Source organism: Engystomops pustulosus, chromosome 10 (genome assembly GCF_040894005.1).
Source record: "Engystomops pustulosus chromosome 10, aEngPut4.maternal, whole genome shotgun sequence".
Lineage (NCBI taxonomy): Eukaryota > Metazoa > Chordata > Amphibia > Anura > Leptodactylidae > Engystomops > Engystomops pustulosus.
The window spans coordinates 32,879,928-32,901,594 of NC_092420.1; the positions used below are offsets into that span (position 1 = coordinate 32,879,928).

General features: G+C 40.7%; 2 protein-coding genes across 3 annotated transcripts in view; one reads left to right on the top strand and one right to left on the bottom strand.

The window, feature by feature from the left end:
• SYNGR1 (synaptogyrin 1) overlaps positions 1–7,321 on the top strand; it is a 29,942-nt gene extending 22,621 nt beyond the window's left edge. Inside the window, exon 4 of one of the 2 annotated variants that reach the window (XM_072128611.1) lies at positions 1,102–3,801. In XM_072128611.1, the coding sequence (XP_071984712.1) occupies positions 1,102–1,200 (99 nt within the window). In that variant the 3' untranslated portion in view covers positions 1,201–3,801. The other variant, XM_072128610.1, reaches the window with a different exon arrangement.
• Positions 1–11,329, bottom strand: part of RPL3 (ribosomal protein L3) — a 61,337-nt gene extending 50,008 nt beyond the window's left edge. Inside the window, exon 1 of the mRNA XM_072128899.1 lies at positions 11,325–11,329. Coding sequence (XP_071985000.1) covers positions 11,325–11,327 — 3 coding nt within the window. The 5' untranslated portion in view covers positions 11,328–11,329. The remainder of the gene's footprint in view (positions 1–11,324) is intronic.
• Between the last annotated feature and the right edge of the window lie 10,338 nt (positions 11,330–21,667).

Below are 21,667 nucleotides of genomic sequence, written 5' to 3' on the forward strand. Positions count from 1 at the left end.
AGGCACGGCAGCCTTACCATACCATAACCATGGACAATTTGTGCCGCTAACTCATCCCTCCCCCCCAATTTTTAGTCGGCCATTCTATGTAGATGTGATTCCTTAGAATAAGGGTGCGTTCACACCTATGCATGCTTGGTCGTAGCTCTATCTTGTTTGCTGCCACGGCTCGGCAGGTGAGCACAATGAGTACCGAGCCCGGGTGCCATAGCCATCAATTGGGGATGTATATCCAGATATACATCCAACAAACGGTCGCATGAATGGGGCCTAGGGCATTGATGGCGAACCTTATGGAGACAGAGTGCCCAAGCTACAACCAAAACCCACTTATATGTCTCGAAGTGCCAACATGACAATTTAAGCAGTAACTTATTGGAACCTGCTGTATCACAGGTTTTAATTGAATTAGGACGCCATTCACAGGTTTTAATTGAATTGGCGTCCTGAGTTCACCAATACAATTGAAAGATGGAGAAATTTGCATCGTAGCTTCCCGCCAGGGTCCCCTAAAGAGGAAGGTTCAGGTAACCCAGAGCAGGAGCTCCAACGATAATCCATCTCTATCCACACCTTCTTGCTCCTCCTGTAGTCCTGGCACCCAAGGATGTTGCTTTAAAATAGCGCTGAGCTTAGCACGTCTGGGCTGTATTGGATCACAGGGGAAAGCCTTGAGTCCTATCTGGCAAATTCTAAATTGGCGTGAAGGCCTTTGTGCCCACAGAAAGAGCTCTGAGTGCCACCTCTGGCACCCGTGCCATAGTTTCGCCACCACTGGCCTAGGGTGTATTCACACGACCGTTTGAGGGTTGTCTATCCGGCGGCAAATTTGCCCTATTGGTGGCTATGGGGCAAATGGAGGCGTGGGTAGCGCTCTCCAGCGTGCCTGATGTATGCCCCCCCCCGTCCGTGCATGTGAAGGCTCCCTCAGGTTTAATTTCTGGCTTGCCAAATTCTACTCTGGTTCTACAATGGTTTTAGAATTGTTACAAGTTTTGTATAACGAAGCAACTCATGTTGCAGCTGCTGCGGGAGGAAGGATCCTGCTGGATCGCTGATAACGGGGGATCTCACTGTATTGTCACTTTATCCGTTCCGCAGGCCATCCTAGCGGTGCTGAGGCTACAGCTCCTGAAGGAAATTACGTTCCAAGAGGAATACAGCAGACTTTTCCCCCCTAACCCTCAACCCTTCCCTTAACCTATTAACCAAGTATAAGCAACCTGCACTGCCTTACCCAGTCCATCCTACGTGCTACTCTTTCTAAGAATTGTTTACATTTAGTATTATATATGTCTTCTGTGCACATGATGCAGGCCAAGTCATTTACCCTTATTGCACTGTGCTACCGGCCTAAATTATCAGCAAAATATTATGTGCTCCTACATGACAAAGTACAGAATAGCCTTTGCATCATATGATAGGAAGCTTCTGAGACAAATCCGTCCTATCAGCCCCCTCATGTAGTCCTTTCTAGTATTCCCTCTTTTATGTGACATCTCTGCCTTTTACCTAAAGTAATATGCAAATGAGCTAAGAAGAGTCATTTTTGCCTGGGATTAGTTCTTTGGTGCTATAGTACTTGGAAGCATGCATTTTGTTTCATTGGAGAGAAGAACTGCATCTTTCAGATTTCATAAGGCTTGTGGTTTTGTGATCTACAGAACTGCATGCAGTTTTGGGCTTTTTCAGATGGGCATATCTGCAAAAAATGCAGAACTGAGATGTCCCTGTTCACTCAGTATTGTATACGCATCCATTATTCTAAACGTCCATTGTCATTTTTTTCACATCTGTAAAAAAAAAAAAAAAAAATTGATGAATTTAAAATGGACTTTTTGCCTTGCCCAGTTGCCTAGCAACAGTTGAGAAAAAAAAATACCGTGTACAGATGTCATCCGTGTGCTGTCCTTTTTGGGTTTTTTTTGCAGATCTATTGATCCATATGTTTTGTGATCTGCATGTGAGAAAAATGTGCAATTTTTTTTCTTACTGTCTGCACATCCGTAAAAAGAACAGATGTGTGAACAGACCCATAAGAATCAATATGCCAAAAAAAATGGATAGAATACGGTCCTAAAAAAAATCCCATTTGATGTGCTCTTATATAGAGAGGTTTGGGATATTTATCTTCAGCTTGCATTTGCAACTATGTCTTTAACTGCCTGTATCTCCCGCAGCAGCCTCCAAACTTGACTCATCACGGGCAGATATGACTCTTCCATTCTTATTTTTAAATTACTTTGGAAATTAATTTTTTCATAGACCAATTTGACAAGCTTTGTGCAGCGCTGCGAAATCTGTGTGCACTATATAAATATAGAGTTATTATTATTATTATAGTTAAATGGGTGAGATTTTGCATAAATGAGGAATTCTAGAAAGGAACGATCATACCTTACCTGGGGGATTAGTAATTTAATTGGGGGGGGGGGGATCTGGTGACTTGCTCCCTTTTTGAAACCTTTTATTTTTCAATTTGGAAAAATATTGGGCAAAAACTCTCTTCCTGGGGTGAAGTGAAATGATGCAGGTAGGGAGCTTGGTTGAGCAATTTATTTTGGGGACAACTTGGCCCCACTCCTGCTGACCACCTTGCTCTTATATACTGTATTCTGTACTACTGAGCTTATTCTATTGCACTGTGACTACATATCCCTTACCCCTACAGAAGTCCAAATTACTGCACCACAAGTGCACATAAATATGAGAATACAGAAATATATATACATAAATATAACTGCTAATACAGTGCCAACCTAAATAGGAGGATGGAATTTGTCAGCAATTTCAATGCCAATTTTACCTGCCAATATGAGGAGCGGCAGATGCACAGTATTAGCCATTTGTAAGTCCTCAGAAGTGCCAATATGCCTTACAGAACGTTGTTTACTGCCTTTATTATAAAAAAATGACTTGACTTTTATATTGGACCTTCAGTATTTCCTTAAATACTAAAACTGGATATTGTTTACCTTGTTGTAATGTTAAGGATTAATATATTCAGTCCAAGCACTGGTATGCGTAATAAAATGTCACTGTTAAATACTAATATTTTTATGTTATTGTGATGCTTTTTTTTCAGCATTTTTTTTTAGGTAGACTTCATAGGGGGAGATTTCTTTTTATAAGTTGGCCACTAGTTTTGCCATCCCTGCCATTTTTTAAGAAGGAGGGGTGTTGGGGGTGCAGTCCCTGGCCTTCACCAAAGTTATCATCATGGACGCCTGTTTTTTGAGCTGGAGTACATTAAGTAGGTCCCATGGATCCAGGATCTATGTCCCTAACTTATTATGAGGCATGAACTTGGGTGCAGGAATTTTAAAAATTCCTAAATTACTTTTGACCATGCCATTCTAGGTGGCCATAGACATTAGATTCATCTCAGCTGAACATACTGCTTCCAGCAGAACTGGATAATCATCGATTGTATAGGGGTCCTCCCAACTTTGAGGTCAGATGTACAATCCCATTCCTTCCACTATATAGGGAGATAAGCCACTGCTGAAGTAGCCTAGCAGTGACTTACTCCCTTCATCCCTTTGCACTTTTATCCAACAGCTAGTAAAGAAGTCTTAGTATGTACATCAAATGGTGACGATAATATAAATTCATGAGAAGCATAGGAGCAAAACAAGTCTATAGATTGAGGATGGAATCCTGTATGTTATGCTTTAACAATTACTAACTATGGTGATGGGTGTGTGTTTCTCTTTGTCCTTTCCATCTTCTCCACTCTCTTGGCCACATACCTTCTGCTTCCCTCCACACCTTTACCCATCACTTTCCCTCCATCATTGATTCAAGGCTGGACAAGCAGTGCTGGCGTTCCAACGTTATCGTCTGGGCTCTGACTCCGCATTGTTCTCTCAGGACTACATGGACCCAAGCCAAGATCAGGGGCCTCCTTACCCCCCCTATGCGAGTAATGACGACTTAGATCCTTCTGCTGGCTACCAGCAACCTCCCACGGATGCCTATGACGCGGGCACACAGGGCTACCAGGCCCAGGATTACTAAAGCACCTCCTTCAAGGAACTTTCATTGTCCGACAGGCTAGCAACTCCTCAGTTTGCAATTTGTTGCTGCCTATCTGTTAGTGAAAGATGTAAAAGAATATGTCCTTATTTTTTATGACCTGATCCAAAGAAGGATCTATTCTTATTTTTATGTTGGTTTATATAAATACAGGTTTAGCATTTTTTGTTAGCTGTCTGCAGTTTTGGCAGGTTTACTCCATATCATTCCTTGAGTTCTTTTTGAGTCTGTATTGCTGAAATGGTGAACAATCATTTCTAAAATGTATTGCTTGCTACCTTAAAGGGGTATTCCAGGAATAAGCATTATTCATATTCAAACGGGTCATTAAAATATAAGCTAATATGTAATTAGTTGTTGTTTAAAATTTTGCTCCCCTTAGCAGAAAAATGCTTTGGACATACACAATACCGAAGAATTAAAATGCTACTGGCCCTTTTAATCAGTCCTGTGACTGTGTCCCTGTGGAGAACACACAGGACAGAAGATGGCCGCTGGTCACATGTCCACAGCACATGTCCTGCACCTGCCCGGGCAGGTCATCACAATGTTTGTCTGTAGTTGGTTGGTTGCAGAGCATCCGGTATGGCCAGTGTTGTGTGTTATGGTAACAGAGCAAGACCTGCTGTTACTGAGAACTGAAGGATCATGGGATTTGTAGTATCCTGTGGCGGCCATCTTGGAGACAACTCGGCCTACTTTAGAAAGCGCATAAAATTTTGTGAATCATAAAAGCAAACTATTTAAGCTCAATTCTGTGATTAATGACATTTGAGTTTTGTTCAACTCATTTATTTTTAGCATGTTGGATTTTTGTAGCTGACATTCATATTCCTAGAATATTCCTTTAAGAAATCTTCTGCAGTTACTGGAGTGAGCGTGTCAGTGGCCCATCAGCTATAGTCGTAAACTCTGAACACTACCAGATCGATAGGAAAGAGAATATTTGAAGGGATTTTTCAGGATTAAATAAAGTTAATTGAAAAAGCACTGTAAATCTACAGGAGGAGCAATGTTACACTTCTATGTTTTTCCAGTTCACTGCCCAGTATTTTCAGATACCATAATGCTGTGTTGTATACATTATCATTGTGTATACCTATGTCCATTGATAAACAAGGACTGCGATAGAAGAAAAGGAAAAAGTAAAGAGGTCTTGTTCTGATAAAGACTATACAGGAACATGCTGATACAGATGCCTGGTTGTAAGTATAAAGTTAGAGTTTGTGTCATTAATCTGGTCTGGAACCGCTATTTACATATAATATTGTAATCCCAAAGAAGTGTTTTATGCAATTTTAGAAATTTTTTTTACTTAATTTTCAATTTACACATTTATTTTTGTTTGGAAAGTAATGGAAAGAAAAGTCATATTCTGGTCCCAGAAGTATTTTACTCATGTATGAAATCATGTGGCTCCACTAGGCTTTGCTGAGGCTACCATTAACCTTCTGTGTATAGGACTCAATATACGGTACACCCTGAAAGAAATAGAAGTTACATGAATCGCTGTAGAAAATACATTAAAGAAATGTTTTAATAAGTATTATTGACCGACCATAATTTATTTGCCATTTATGTATGGAAAATAAACCTAATGTTCAATATCAGATTGGGCAAGGAGAGCCATTCTTATTTACGGGGATATTCCAATGTAAAGGGCTGCGAAAACAACTTCTTATGATTCAGATAAGGGATTAGGCCGATGGCTTGGTTTTCACAGTGGTTGGATAAGCGCTGCTGTAGATAATAATAATAACCTTCTATAGCGCCATCAAATTACGTAGCGCTTTACAAATTATAGGAGATATATATATTAATATAATATTACATTACAGAGTACAAAGAGTCATATAGGAGTTAGGGATTGAATGACTTTTCAATCCTGGAAATTGGTTACATTCTCAATGTTTGGACCTACTAGATCTCTTATAGTGGATGGAAATTTTATTATAATAAATTATCCAGGATTAAAAATACTTATACACAGGTTGGCTATGGTATTGTAAATCAGTTCTATTCACTCTAGTGAAGCTGCGCTGCAATACCAGACATGGCCCATAGACGCACGTATTTATAATCTGCACAATTATTTTCTTAAAGTGACCCTTCACCCCAGTGAATTAAAATTGATGACACATTAGACATGCCTAGTGTCCATTCTGTGATTAAAATCTAGCCCCTTGCATGCGATTGTATATCTGGCCTCACAATTTGCGCCTAGACGCCTATGGCACTTGGCCGCGGTGCAGTGAGACACCATCGCCAGGATAAGGAAAGAGCATGATCTTTTCCCGTAAGTACAGCTTGGCACCAGGCTTCCCTATGGAGAGGGGAGGGGTGAGCAGGGATCATGTATTATGCCCGGATCCTGGCTGGGGTGTAGTACACGTTCACGTGCATGTAGCCTAAGGCCTCATTCACTATTATGCAAATGAGGGCCATGATCTGGTCACATGATTTGTGAGTAGATCACGGCCCCCATAGACTTTAATGGCTCCAGGTCACTGCGCGGTGAGCATACGGTGCCTCATAGGCCGCTCTTATGCCTATGGAGGGCGAAGGGGTGACAAGTGCGCCCCTCTCCTCCTCCCGGCTCAGTGCTCACCGGGGATCCTGTCTGGGCGACCACACGGCCATGTAAATGAGCCCTTACAGTGAGCTGTCTAGAGGAAGTCTGCGGCCATCTTTAATCACCAGATAGGAGCACAGAGGGCACCAGTAAGGTTGGGGGTCAGTTTAGGTGTTATTTTATGAAGTGATAATAACAATATCAAGGAGTTGTAATGATTCTTAGCACTTAGAAAAAATGAATAAAATATTGTGTAATGTTTAGTGATATAAACCAACTACCTGCCTGAAATTGCTGGAACCATTTTTAATCCTCAGTACATGTAGTGGCAAGTGTAAAGATTTGATTCAATCCCAGTAGATTTTTTTCATCTATAATTGATAAACACTGTCCATTACTGGTAGAGGAATCTCGGGATGACCTGGATTTCATCTGGCAAAAATGTCTCATGTTGTAAAATCCAGTCTCTAGATGAATAAGAACCTGAAGCCAAACAAGCAATGAAGAGCCATCACAGGATACCACAGAAGACGAACTCTTTTAAGTTTGCAGCCATCTTGGATACTGTCAATTGCCAAATCTGTGTGTTGCTTTTGTGGTGAGAAGACCTCTACATCCTTATTAGTGTTTAGTAAAAACATCTTATTGGGAGGGCTGGGTGGAACAATGGAATAGAAGGGACAAAATCATTAAAGTTACTATATTATCATGTTCCTGTTGTCTCTGTTCTTATGACTGGATGGGACTGTGTGAAAGTGGCCTCTAATTTTCGACCTATGTATTACTGTGCTGTCCGTTGATCTTGACAAGTCCTGGTCATGAAGTGCCATGAATGGCGTGACTCTACTATTTATTGTGAGCTATAATATATGATTCCGTGTATGCACCAACAGCAGCTATCCCTGAAGAAGACTGATGTAAGAGTATTGTTTACTGTACTAAGAACAGAACCGCTCCAGAGACCCTACACGGCTACTACTTCTTATTGAGTGACTATGTTAAAGGACATCTACCTTCACATTGCCTGATTTTAGAGAATTAGTACTCCCCTCCCTTGTACAGGCTGAGCCGTAATGTATTTTTCGCCAAATTGTGGTTGTTCCAAGATTTACCAAAGTAAGATGACTCCAAAGGGGGACAGGAGGGGAGGTAAGTGCTAATCGTCTAGAATCTACTAGTAGATGTCTTTTAACATGTTAATACCCAGCATTGAAATGTTTGCCGACTTTTGCCATCACTTCCTCTGTAGATGGTGTAATGATGTTCAATCCTTGTGACAATTATACAGTCTTGCCACTGCAGTTTTTGATGCAGCTTTTTGAGCTTAAATGGGTATTTTCATCTAAGAATACTCATTTAATTTAATCAAGCCATTTATATGTTATTTAAAAAAAAACTGTTTAAGGTTAATTTTCCATAAATGTAGCCATGTTGTCTCTTTGAAACAAAACAGTCATCCTTGGATATGACCACCTCCACCCTGTACTAGTGGTGGCAGGTATGCACTATGGAGCTCTCCTGGACCACTTTAATTCTGCATTCATTACAACAGGACGGATGTGGGACTTGGAGCAATTTTCAGCCATATCACATGAATAAACAATTTGTTTCTTTGCACAATCCCTCTGGCAGAGGTGGTTGTATCCAAGGACAACAATCTTGTTTCTAAGGGACACCATGGCTACATTCATGGAAAATTCTCTCCACACATCAGTTCTTTATGGTTCTCTATAATGGCGTATAAGCAATTGTGCTTTCCTGTGTATTGCTTTGTATCAAAAATTGCAGTGGTATTCCAAAAATTGAAAGGAAAAAGGAAGAGAAAAACGCCCATTCTTTTCTTTTTATTGCATGGATAATTTGCAAGCAGCATCAGTCAAAATTGCTTTACTATACTTGCATGAAAAAGTTTTCTTTGCACTAACATGCTCACTACCTCTAGCACTACAATAAAGCAACTGTTTGAAGCGACTGTGGTGGTCAGCAAATGTTGCAGCCCCCTTATGGCATTAAGTAGTCTCATCCATTCAGGGGCGGACTGGGAATTTAAAATGGCCCTGGAAAAAACTATAAAAGTGGCCCCATTTTATGGGCGGAGTCAAAACAAGTAGGTGTCGTCAGATAATGTGGGTGGGGTTATAACAGACAAATTGTTGGTAGATGGCCTTAATGCAAAACAAGAACATCTTTTGCTAGTAAGTGAATCTAATGTGCAAAGAATGTGACCTGTCGATCAGTAAATGATGCAAACACACAACCCGATCAGCCTTATATAACTTTCCCCTGTGCCATACATGTGCAATTCGGAGAAAGAGTAGATTGATACTGCCTCCTATGTACAGGAATATAACTGCCATAATAAAGCCACCTATGTACAGGAATATAACTACTATAATACTGCCCCCTATGTACAAGAATATAACTACTACAATACTGCTCCCTATGTACAGGAATATAACTACTATAATACTGCCCCCTATGTACAAGATTATAACTACTATAATACTGCCCCCTATGTACAAGATTATAACTACTATAATACTGCCCCCTATGTACAAGATTATAACTACTATAATACTGCCCCCTATGTACAAGATTATAACTACTATAATACTGCCCCCTATGTACAAGAATATAACTACTATAATACTGCCCCCTATGTACAAGATTATAACTACTATAATACTGCCCCCTATGTACAAGATTATAACTACTATAATACTGCCCCCTATGTACAAGATTATAACTACTATAATACTGCCCCCTATGTACAAGATTATAACTACTATAATACTGCCCCCTATGTACAAGAATATAACTACTATAATACTGCCCCCTATGTACAGGAATATAATTACTATAATACTGCCCCTATGTACAAGAATATAACTACTATAATACTGTTCCCTATGTACAAGATTATAACTACTATAATACTGCCCCCTATTTACAGGGATATAACTACTTTAATAAGACATATATACACAGAATCGAACACAGAAAAAATCAGTATTTATCATATACAGCTACAGAAAACACATGAGATCCTCACCTATTGCATCCAGTGACATCAGGTGATGTATCCTCGGATTGTTCTCGTTCCTCATCTTCTCCATTAGTTCCACCATCTCCTTGTCTCTTCCTCCAGGTACACAGCTTTCCTGCAGAGTTTACCACACAGACGTCTTATGTTCTGCACTTTCCCATTGTCCCTTCTTCTGCTACCACCAATACTGTGCCCTAAATACTGTAATAGAGCCCCCTGAAATATTAGTACCACACAAATAGTGCCCCATAATGTAACACACTGTAATGGTAAGGATAATTTATTTCTTCTTTCTCTCCTTTAAACCCCTTAACCGCCCCACCACGCCACCCCAGTATGGATAGAGCTCCTACTATGACCCAGTCATAAAATTAATGCCCCCAGCCTGCCTCAGAAAAAGAATCAATGCCCCCAGCCTACCCCAGACATAGAATTAATGGCCCCAGCCATAGAATTAATGGTCCCAGCCTACCCCAGACATAGAATTAATGGCCCCAGCCTACCCCAGACATAGAATTAATGGCCCCAGCCTACCCCAGACATAGAATTAATGACCCCAGACATAGAATTAATGGCCCCAGACATAGAATTAATGGCCCCAGCCTACCCCAGAAATAGAATTTATGCCCCCAGCCTAAACCAACATAGAATTAATGGCCCTAGCCTACCCCAGAAATAGAATTCATGGCCCCAGCTTACCCCGGACATAGAATTTATGCCCCCAGCCTACCCCAGACATAGAATTAATGGCCCCAGCCTACTCCAGAAATAGAATTATGACCCTAGCCTACCCCAAACATAGAATTAATGATCCCAGCCTGCCCCAGACATTGAATAATGTGCCCAGCCCGCCCCAGAAATAGAATTAATGGCCCCAGCCTACCCCGGACATAGAATTTATGCCCCCAGCCTACCCCAGACATAGAATTTATGCCCCCAGTCTACCCCAGACATTGAATAATGTGCCCAGCCCGCCCCAGACATATAATTAATGACCCATGCTTGCCCGACATAGAATAATGTGCCCAGCCCGCCCCAGAAATATAATTAATGCCCCCTGTCTGCCCCAGACATATAATTAATACCCCCTGCAAGCCCCAGACATGGGATAATGCCCCGCCCCAGACATGTAATTAATGCCCCCTGCCAGCCCCAGATATAGAATAATGTCCCCCCCTGCCCCAGACATATAATTAATGCCCCTGCCTGCCCCAGACATAGAATAATGCACCCCCCCCACCCCAGACATATAATTGATGCCCCCTGCCAGCCCCATATATAGAATAATGTTCCCCCCGCCCCAGACATATAATTGATGCCCCCTGCCCGCCCCAGACATATAATTAATGCCCCTGCCTGCCCCAGATATCAATAATGCCCCCCCCCAGACATATAATTAATGTCCCTGCCTGCCCCAGATATCAGTAATGCCCCCTGCCAGCCCCAGATATCAGTAATGCCCCCTGCCTGCCCCAGATATCAGTAATGCCCCCTGCCAGCCACAGATATCAATAATGCCCCCTGCCAGCCCAATATATCAATAATGCTCCCTACCCATACATAGAATTTATGCCGTCTGCCAGCTCCACATAGATAGAATAATGCCCCCCATTCTATCATTCAAAAAAAAAACAAAAAAAACATAATACTCACCTCTGGCGCAGGTTCCATCCTGTCTTAAAGAAACAAAGAAAATTTTTATCCCAGCTCACCTCCGAGATCACATAGATGTCGGCACGGAACCCGCCCTGTTTGCAAAGGCAAAAACACCTCGAGTAAAAAAGTTGATGGTCCAGCCAGCAAAGGTGATCTTTTTTAGACTTTTATTTCGTCAATCGTTCATTTGTCCATAGTGTTACTCCAAAATTCCTACGCGTTTCAAGCGAAGTGGTCGCTCTTAGTCATGGAATATCAGTTTGCATTTGTGTTAGTCCTTTTAAGCATTTACTAAAGTGAACACCTGTAGGTGGGCGTGTACAAATCAGAGTATCACGTATTACCGTTGTAAAGGAAATGCACAAAAAGGAGTAAAACATACAAATAATCCAAATACATAGTACATAATACAAATACAAATATATCTTAGTACAAAAGCACAATTTAAAACACTTAATTGTTTGCAAATTCGAAAGAAAGAACCTTTCTCTGTGCCTCCGGTTCCCAGGGCAACGCGGACTCCTCTGCAGGGGTCATGTGATGTCACGTGATCTACGTCACGTGGACCAAATCACGTGAACCATGTCACGTGAACCAAAGGTCGGGAATCAGGGAAGAAACACAACCACTGGTAAGTAACGATTTAAGATTAAAACAAAAAACTTTTTGGTCGTCAAAATTGCTCACGAAAGTCCCTTTCAATAATGATATTCAGTATCGATATAGTTATTTCGGAGTAAAAGCGTTGCCGTGGACATCCCGGAACTTCAGTGGAAAGATTCTTCATGATGCTGCATATATTCTACATGAGAGAAGGATGAAAAAAGACAGCAATTACTTACTCGAACCAACATTAAAATACTAATAATGGATTAAAAACAAAAGCCATGAATAGTGGCAATATAAATATGACAACTTTGATATAGACATAAGTCGATATATAAGACTAATAGACTGATGAGTCTTAGAGGCTAATGAACCTATGTAGGTAAATATCAGGCAACTGTAATAACAGGAACATGCATTAAGCTTCCAGATTAATAATGATATGAGAAGTCACTTCTGAAGTTCATGCCTTTTGGATACCGTGTATCCAGGTTTAATATCCAAAATGCCTCTCGGCTGCGTAATTTATTACTTATATTTCCTCCTCTTAATGGTGTCTCAACTTTTTCAAACGCGAAGGTACGTAAATTATCTGTGTTCCTCTGGTGTTTATCAATAAAGTGTCTGGATGCTCCTGATAACCCTCTAATGTCAGTCTTATTTATCCCATTGAGATGTTCTAAAAACCTTGTTTTAAATTTACGTTTAGTTTGTCCGATGTACATGAGATCGCATTCAACACATGTGATAGCATAAACAACCTTTGAGGTGTTACAATTGATAAAATTTTTTATTGGAAATGATTTATCCCCAGTGCTATTTTTAAATGTACCAGTTTTTTATATCATTCAAGTTTATTGAGAAACATATAATATAGGTTTACAAAGTCCAGTCGTGTAAAGTATAACATATCATATATATAACTTCTCACGCACGCAGGCGTGGGGACATGAAAGGCATAATACAAATACTTGCATAACACAGATTTGCTCTATTTATGAGATAGAGATTTTGCTAGAGAGATGCCAGAAGGAGCCTCATTATTTCAAAAATACTCTAGGGGATTTATATAAGGGTGTTATCTTCCGGTATTTAAATGTACCAGTTTTTTGAACATGGCTACATGTAACACAACGGTTGCTGCCACATTTAAAGAAACCTTTTTGAGACAACCAGGTAGATTTAGTGCGGGTTGTAAATAAAGAAGGTGAAAGGAGGTTACCTAAGGTGGTTCCTCTGCGTGAGACAATTCTATATCCCGGAGATAAGATTTTCTCCAATATTGGATCTGCTTTCAAAAGGGGAAGATGTTTATGAATAATATTAGTTATGTCCTTAAATTGAGGACTATAGCTGACAACTAATGTAGGTTTTTTAGGGAGTGACTGTTTTAACATGGACGATTTCTTATTTAAGAGTTTTTCTCGTTCCTTTTTATTATTTGTATGTTTTACTCCTTTTTGTGCATTTCCTTTACAACGGTAATACGTGATACTCTGATTTGTACACGCCCACCTACAGGTGTTCACTTTAGGAAATGCTTAAAAGGACTAACACAAATGCAAACTGATATTCCATGACTAAGAGCGACCACTTCGCTTGAAACGCGTAGGAATTTTGGAGTAACACTATGGACAAATGAACGATTGACGAAATAAAAGTCTAAAAAAGATCACCTTTGCTGGCTGGACCATCAACTTTTTTACTCCATCCTGTCTTCCCTCGGTCTTCGCCGGTAGCTTGGTGTAGAGGCGCGGGATAGTGACGTCACTGCTCCGCGCCTCCACACCAAGCCGCGGAGCTGCAGGGAGGGCCGGACAGCTGACATGTGGTGAGTGTCAGCCTCCTCCAGGCTACACAGGTCGCGCAATGACGTCAATTGCGCGACCTGTGTAGCTGCGGGTATACACAGACGCAGAAGCAGCGGTGCTGCGCTGCGTCTGTGTAGCGATTAATAGTACCTGCATCGTACGATCGTACGATGCAGGTACTATAGGTCAAATCAAAAGTTGAAAGGGGGGAGTACGGACCGGCCCCGGACCAGCTCCGGACAGGCCCCAGACTGGCCCAGGACCGACCGGCCCACCGGGAAAATTCCCGGTGGGTACAATGGCCAGTCCGCCCCTGCATCCATTGAATAGTGGCTAACAGATGAGCTACAGAAACACTACATGACAATTGAAATTTTTACTTTATGGGTTTCAGACGAGGAACCAGTTCTCACCCAAGGACTGATTATTTATAAACAGCTGATACATGGGGGAGTGTATGTTGGACACCTTTTATTCTGGTCAAATGATCAATCCTGGAATACCCCCACACATGGGATTAACTACCACAGACCTAGCGAATACTGTTGACACAAAGGTTTCGCTAGACTCCCATTGCCAGACTAATCTACACGCACTGGCGATAAGTGAAGCATATGCTACAGCACTGCACAGTCCTCTTCAACCAGCATACACAGCAGTTTGGGTGGTTAAAAAGGAAACCTTGAAGGTAGCGGGTGGAGACTGGCAATTCCATGCGTTTACCGCTGCTAGAATACATTTTGTATGGGCAACTTTAGATCTCAAATATACAATTCTGTGTATTTCAGCCTGTAATGTTCATGCTGGAAGAGATGCCAGCCACATACTTGCTATAGGGCTTATTTTAAACCTAACTTCAGTTTGTTTGTTTTTTAAGAAAAAAAAAATCTGCATATGTCAATCCATATTTTTATGGCATCGGATAAAGAGTAACTGTAAAGGGTTTTTTTTCACAAATCAATAGCTCTTGGGGTGTAAAACAACTATATGCAACAGTTTCTTTGCTATCCCCCTCAGATTATCTCAGTGCTGCAATGGATGCTTCCTCTCCATGAGCCCTATGAGACTGTATGTTTACTCTTTGTTTCTCAGACGGTTTCATGGGAGGGGAGGAGCTGCTGCTCACTGAGAAGGAGGTCAAGTGTCAGTGAATGTAGCAGAGCTTGAAGTGTACAGAACCGTGAATGCAGATGTCTCCTGCACAGAATAGTGAGGTAAAAGATCTGTGTTCCCTATCAGCCCCTACATCCCAGTCTGTGATTCTACAGAACTTTCTCTGTCTCTCTTTGCTCCTTATGCTGCTCCTTTTCCCACCTTGTCATCGGCAGCATCAGCTCTGTCCAGATAAGCTATTAACCCATTAGTGCTTACACAGCACAGTCTATACACTTCATGTAACTGGTTTACTTATGATTTCTACCACTTATTACATGTTCCCTGCTCTAGCACAGCAATCCCAACTGCCACAGAAACATACGGAAAACAGCTGGATTCTTTAAGTCAGGTGGGAAGTGAAGGTTAAAGTGAACCTGGCACCAGGAATGTAACTTTTGCTGGTGAAAGGTTCCAATAGTCTATCATTTGCTGACTTTAAAAATGCCTTTGTCAGCTTCTGAATCCTTTCAGCAGGTTATAACAGTTTATTTCACATGACCTGACTCCCTGCCAGCATCGTTTGGCAGACTGTGTCTATATCTCCTCATGCATTCTTCCTCTACTCCAGACTATCCCCCTCTCCTACCCACTCACCACCGGAAGTGGTGAGGGAGTTTGCTGAGTGTGGAGGAGAGGAGACTGACACAGGCTCCAGCTAAGACTCCCCTCCCCCCATGACTCATCACACGCTGCTGGCAGGGAGCCAGGATATGTAAATACAACTATTATAAAGTACTGAAATGATTCAGAATGCTGACAAAAAGGCTTTTTAAAAATCACCATAAGATAGGCTACGAGAGCCTGTCACCAGCTAAAAATGTAATTCCTGAGAACAGGTTCACACTGCATTAACCCTTACTGACATATGACATATTATTACATCACATGCCGGCTGCGGGAGTATGGAGAGGGATCACGGGCTGAGGTAGGTGGGCGCTTGCTGCATATTGCTGCAAACTCCCAACGGTAACACAGGGTATTAACCCTGTAAATGCCTCTGGCAAAGCTTCTGGCGGCACATGGGCGCCGTCATCTTGGATTCGATCGCCTCCCTAGGCTGTCTGGTTTTAACCTATTCATTAAAATGTGTGATTTGAATCATTGTAAAAGTAAGTTTTAACAAGAAAGTTGCTGTGGATAACAAATATAAGAAAATTTCCTCATCACATTGCCTGGATCTATCAATAAGGGCTCATTTAGATGGACGTGTCCGCAAAACATTTGCACGTGTGATTGTATCCGCATCTGTTCTTTGTTTTTTTCCATGTTAGTAAGTCAAATACCAATGTGTTTTTAATCTGCTTCCTGTCCGGCCCAGTTGGTTGCTATTTTCTTACAGAGCCATTGATTTATGTGGAGGTCTGTATGTGAAAAAAAGGTGCATCCAGCTTTCTCACTACAAATCTGTGAAAACAAACAAACAAACATATGAGCAGACCAATAAAAATCGATATCTCCATATTCTATCTGCATAAAAATGGATAGTATACAGCTCATCTGAATGAGCCAAGTGTCCCAGGTTTCACATGCTTGATTTTGATGGTAGATTTTCTTTAAATGTAAGCTACAAGACAAAGAAGAAAAAAAAAATGTAATCCTTCAAAAAGATGAAAATAAGAACTGGGGACTTGGAAAAAACCCAACCTAAATCTGAAGCAAAATAAAAATGTGAAAAAGTTGTTTATTTCATTTATTTACACTTTGTACATAAGAATAATGTACAGACTGCAATCAAACATTGGATGGATCAATCAGTGAAGAAAAGAATAATATACTGGTAATATCAGTCTCCTACCACAATTGTTGTGATGCTTCCCAGGTCCTCTGTTGGTCCCTACTTGCTGCTACTGTGATTTGCTGCAGTGTTCACATGACCTTGTGTGAGACATCAGCAGAGAATAAGGCCGGCGGGACACGTGGCGTTTTGAACCCGTTTTTGGGTAATTTTTAAGCAGTACGTTACAAAACGCATGTGTTTTTGACCCATTTTAATTAAGATAATTGCTAAAACCGGTCAAAAACGAATGCGTTTTTCAAAAACGCATGCGTTTTTTTATTGGACTGCTTAAAAACAGCCCAAAAACGGGTTCAAAACGCCACGTGTGCCGCCGACCTAAAGAATATCCGGGAAGCAAGGATCAGTCAGTCAATAAGGTGAGCTGATAATTGGTTGAGCAACCCCTATAATTGACATGTTAAAGAGACACAGCACATGTAAAGTCACCCATATCCATAGATGTCTTTCAACTGTTCTTTTTCTTTCTATTCAAATCTATCCATCACCCATCATTGGCATCCAGTCTGTGCACAGACTATCCACAGTAGGGTCATAGACTCCTATAATATTTACTTATATTAATTATACTATAGTGTGGAGAATATAAATGGATCGGATAATCAAAGTGTATCTCCAGGTGCCAGTTTCTGGATGGTCATGTGTGCTAAGGTCATGTGTGTGATGTGATTGATAGCAAATCAGAGTGGAAAAGAAAGCAGTGAAGAAGAAGTGTGACATGTTTTCTTGGTTTGAGTCTGCGGAAATCTATGCATTGCCCATCATTACATCAAGTCTGTGCAGAGACTCTTCACAGTGGGGACATAGACTCCTATAATAGGCACCTATATTAACTATACTATGGTGTGGAGACCAAAAATGGATAGGATAATTAAAGTGCATCCCTAGCTGCCAGTTTCTGACTGGTCGCTTATGCTGAGGCATCATGAGATTGATGGCAGATCAGAGTGGAAGTGAAAGCAGGGTTAATCTAATAAAATATTTTAAGAAAAGTAGATTCTGAACAGAAAAAATGCAGAGTCAGGTAGGGGTTTAGGCCGGCGGCACACATGGAGTTTTGAACCCGTATTTGGGTCGTTTTTAAGTAGTCCGTTTTTAAACACATGCGTTTTTTAACGGCCTACTTATCAGACCTTTTATCAGACCTTTTGAGAATGTTACAAAAAGGATAAAGGTTGGTGCTATGCTCACAGTACACTACTATATCCAACACCAGGGCTACACTATGCTGACAAGTACTTTAAACTTGAATTTACCCTTTAATAAATCCATTTTACTTTTTGAACTGTAATGTACTTTTTTTTACAAGGTTATGATGTCAAAGTAAAATTAAAATAAATTAAAATAAAATACGGTAGTTTGAAACCTGAAAGCAGTTACATAGTGTGGGGTTTCGACAATCTCTATTCACTTTCAAATGCCTACAATATATGATATTATTTATGTACACATAAGTATACATACTGTATATATAGCTATAACTATATTCTGCTTTTACTTGTACCATGTGAGATTGGTTTCTCTGACAGTGTGTAATCTCAATAAAGGTAATGATTTGACACGCGTAAAAAGCTAGGGTGTATTCATTTATTTTCCAAAATCCAATATTGTCTCATTCACAAAAAAAGTTTGTATTTGTATATAATACATTTTACAAAAACCAGTGAAAAGTGTAAAAAAAGCCTTTATTGTTGAACAGGAATAATGTATTTTATCTACTTGTATTGCAAGATGAATGACATTATAGAAAGGTAAGTCCAAAGGGACTCACTCAATATTGAACCACATGTAAAACACTTCAAAAGGAGATTACAACATTTCTCCAATCTATCACCATACTAACCCCCCTTCCCTATGTATGGTAGATAACACTGCGTGGAATTGGCCTCCACAGAGTTCAAACAATATAACCAAATAAAAAACATATATAGTACACCTATCTCATTGAGCTCAGTGCAACACAACAATATTCTAAGACAGTGATGGCGAACCTTTTAGCGGGCGAGTGCCCAAACTGCAACCCAAAACCCCCCTTATTTATTGCGAGGTGCCATCCAAAAATTAAAGCAGTAACATGTTGCTCCCTGTTCAACAATTTTCAATCATAATGGCCTCCTGAGGACACCAACACAGTAGAAAGATGGAAAATTTTCATCATTTTAGCTTCTTTCCAGTGTCCCTCTGTACACAGAGAATCGTGGGGCCAGCAGAAGGTCCTCCAAAGATAATTCGGGCCTGTCTACTCATTCTCCCTCTTCCTACAGTCCCAAGTAGCGAAGTAAGTATCAAAATATCATGGAAAGGAGCATCTTTTAAGTTGCTTGGAACTACAGGAAGATTCTTAGAGTCCTGTCTTGTGTGCTGGGGCAATGGCCCGGGTGCCCACATAAAGGGCTCCGAGTGCCACCTCTGGCACCCGTGCCATAGGTTCGCCACCACTGTTCTAAGATTTACTTACAATGTGAATAGGAGTCTGAATAGGATTGAATATCATGTGTTATACCAGACAAATCCACAGCAAAAATGGAATATATCTATATCTATCTATATATATAACAATAATGTATTCAAAGGGACTTTTGGCCACCACCACTACCAACTCCTTAAAACTCCAACATATCCCTAAGGTTATATTTCCATGTTGCAGAATGGCTGGAGATTTTATTGGAGAAGTAACCCTGTAGCCATACCGCAAGGGTCAGAAACCAGCAGAGCTAAGTCTTCACAATGCAAAGGTTACGCATCTTGATCCCCAGCAAGTGACACTCCAGATTATCTCTATAATGTGTGTATGGGATTGTCATAAATCTTATATTAGACTGTCTGCTGGTGGACACTAGCAAACTGTGACTGTCGGGGGGTACCCTTTACATCAAGGACACCCACACTGCACTGTGCACAGTCCGTGGGATCTGTCCATCATATAGGTCCTTTTCTACGGACTTAGCAATTTCATGCGCAGGGGGTTGTACACTCTAGGTTTACCATGTGGCGAATGTGCAGGTTATATGGAATGTGGAAAGTGAGTTTAGGTTCATGGAGGTGGTGAAAGGTCCTCTGCAAATAAATTCTTAGGTGGATAAAACAACTGCAGGTGAGTGGGATGTCCCCATATGTATCCCATATGTGTGGCTTCCTTAGGGGTAAGCATTAGCATATTCTCACTGAACTAAAAATGTGTTCCAATTAAATTTGCAAAAAAGATGTCCACTTTCTTCCAATGTCATCAACTTTGTCTTAGGCCGTTTTAAATCATTACGTGATCATGGACCTGAGAAGTGCCGTGCCACGGACTGATTACTATGAAACTGCTAATTTTGATATATGATGCAGCTAGTTCTTATTTCCCCGATATGCAGCAAAGCCACTGAAGCTGAGAAATCATATATCAATATAGTCCCCAGTGTAGTGATCAGTCCGTGGCACTTCTCACATCTGTGATCACAGAATAATGGGAAACTGGCTTTAGAGCAGAACCAGACACATATCTTGTTGATATATTTTTAATATTGAAGAAGTTGGTTACACTTGAGTAAAGTGCTAAAAATCCAAAATAAAAATGGATAATTTTGTTTGTATTCCCCTTGAAATAGTTAATAAAATCTCATGAATAAGCTATAGACCCCCAAAATGAATTATCTATACATTGGGGCACATTTACTTACCCGTCTTGTCGCGATCCCCGCCGTGCGTTGTCCGACTAGGATTCGGACCTTCCACGATTCACATAGCTTGTGCGTCCGATATCCTGCATGTGTCGCTTCCCCCACTGAGGTCCGACGGAGTTCACCTTCTTCTTCCCAGTGCATTTTAGCGCTGATCTTGCGACACAATTTCGTTTTTAAATTCCACGGTTTGTCCGAATCAGTCGGGTTGTCCGACGTCAACGCCCTCCGATTTGTGTTGCATGCAAGCCGGCGCCGATGCGCCAAAAACCTGGGGCAATACAAGGCGAAACAGTAAAAAGTCGGGGAACCCGGCGAAAATGCGGTATTCAGACCCTTAGTAAATTTGCCCCATTGTATCTCACCTCGCAAATAATAAGCCCTTATATGTTCGCATTACCAAAAAAAAAAAAACTTTTATAGCCTGTACAATGTGACATTACAAATCTGCTGTGACTGGCGCTGCTTTGATCCTATGCCCGGCCATGCGCCCATACAGCAGTTACCACCACATATGGAGCGTCGGTACAACCGGGAGAAATTGCAGAGCATTTTTGATTATTGCAGAGAATGAAACTTTGCAGAGCATTTCATCATTTTAGTCATTATGAAAGTGTCATTTTTGGCCTAAATGAATGTATTTTCCAAAAAAAAGTCAAACGTTTCTAAATTGCACTTCCATAATGTTTTAACCCATGTGAAAAACTTGAAGGGTTAATAGACTTAATAGAAGTTGTTTTACATACATTGAGAGGTGTAGTTTATATAGTGGTGTAATTTATGGGCTTTTACTATTATTTAGTCTTTTCAAAATCACTTGAAAACTGAGTTGTCCCTCAAAATGTGAGTTTTTCATGAAAATTTTAAAAATTGCACCTAAAGTTGTGCACCTCATAACATCCTAGAAGAAGGAGAGGACGAATAAAATATCACTCTAACAGAAAGCAGACATTCCAGAAATGTTAGTTATCTAGCTTTTGGGGTAGTTTTACTTCCTGTCTGGAATCCAGAACATTTCAAACTTTGAAAATGAATTTTTTTTACAAAATTTTGCCAAATTTGCATTTTTTTCGAGAATGAAACGCAAAATCATCATGAAGTACAATGTGCCTCGATGAAACATTCTCAAAATGGATGTGTAAAAGCGCTCCGAAGTTATAACCAATTATCGTGACACGTCACATTTGAAAAATTGAGTCTGGTCATTGAGCTGAAAACTAGCGTCGGTGATAAGGGGTTTGTTATTGTTTCTATACTTATTGTTTCTATACTATTTGCTTCAGGTTTTGTGTGTTAACCTGTTAACGCTCAGCGTCCGATATA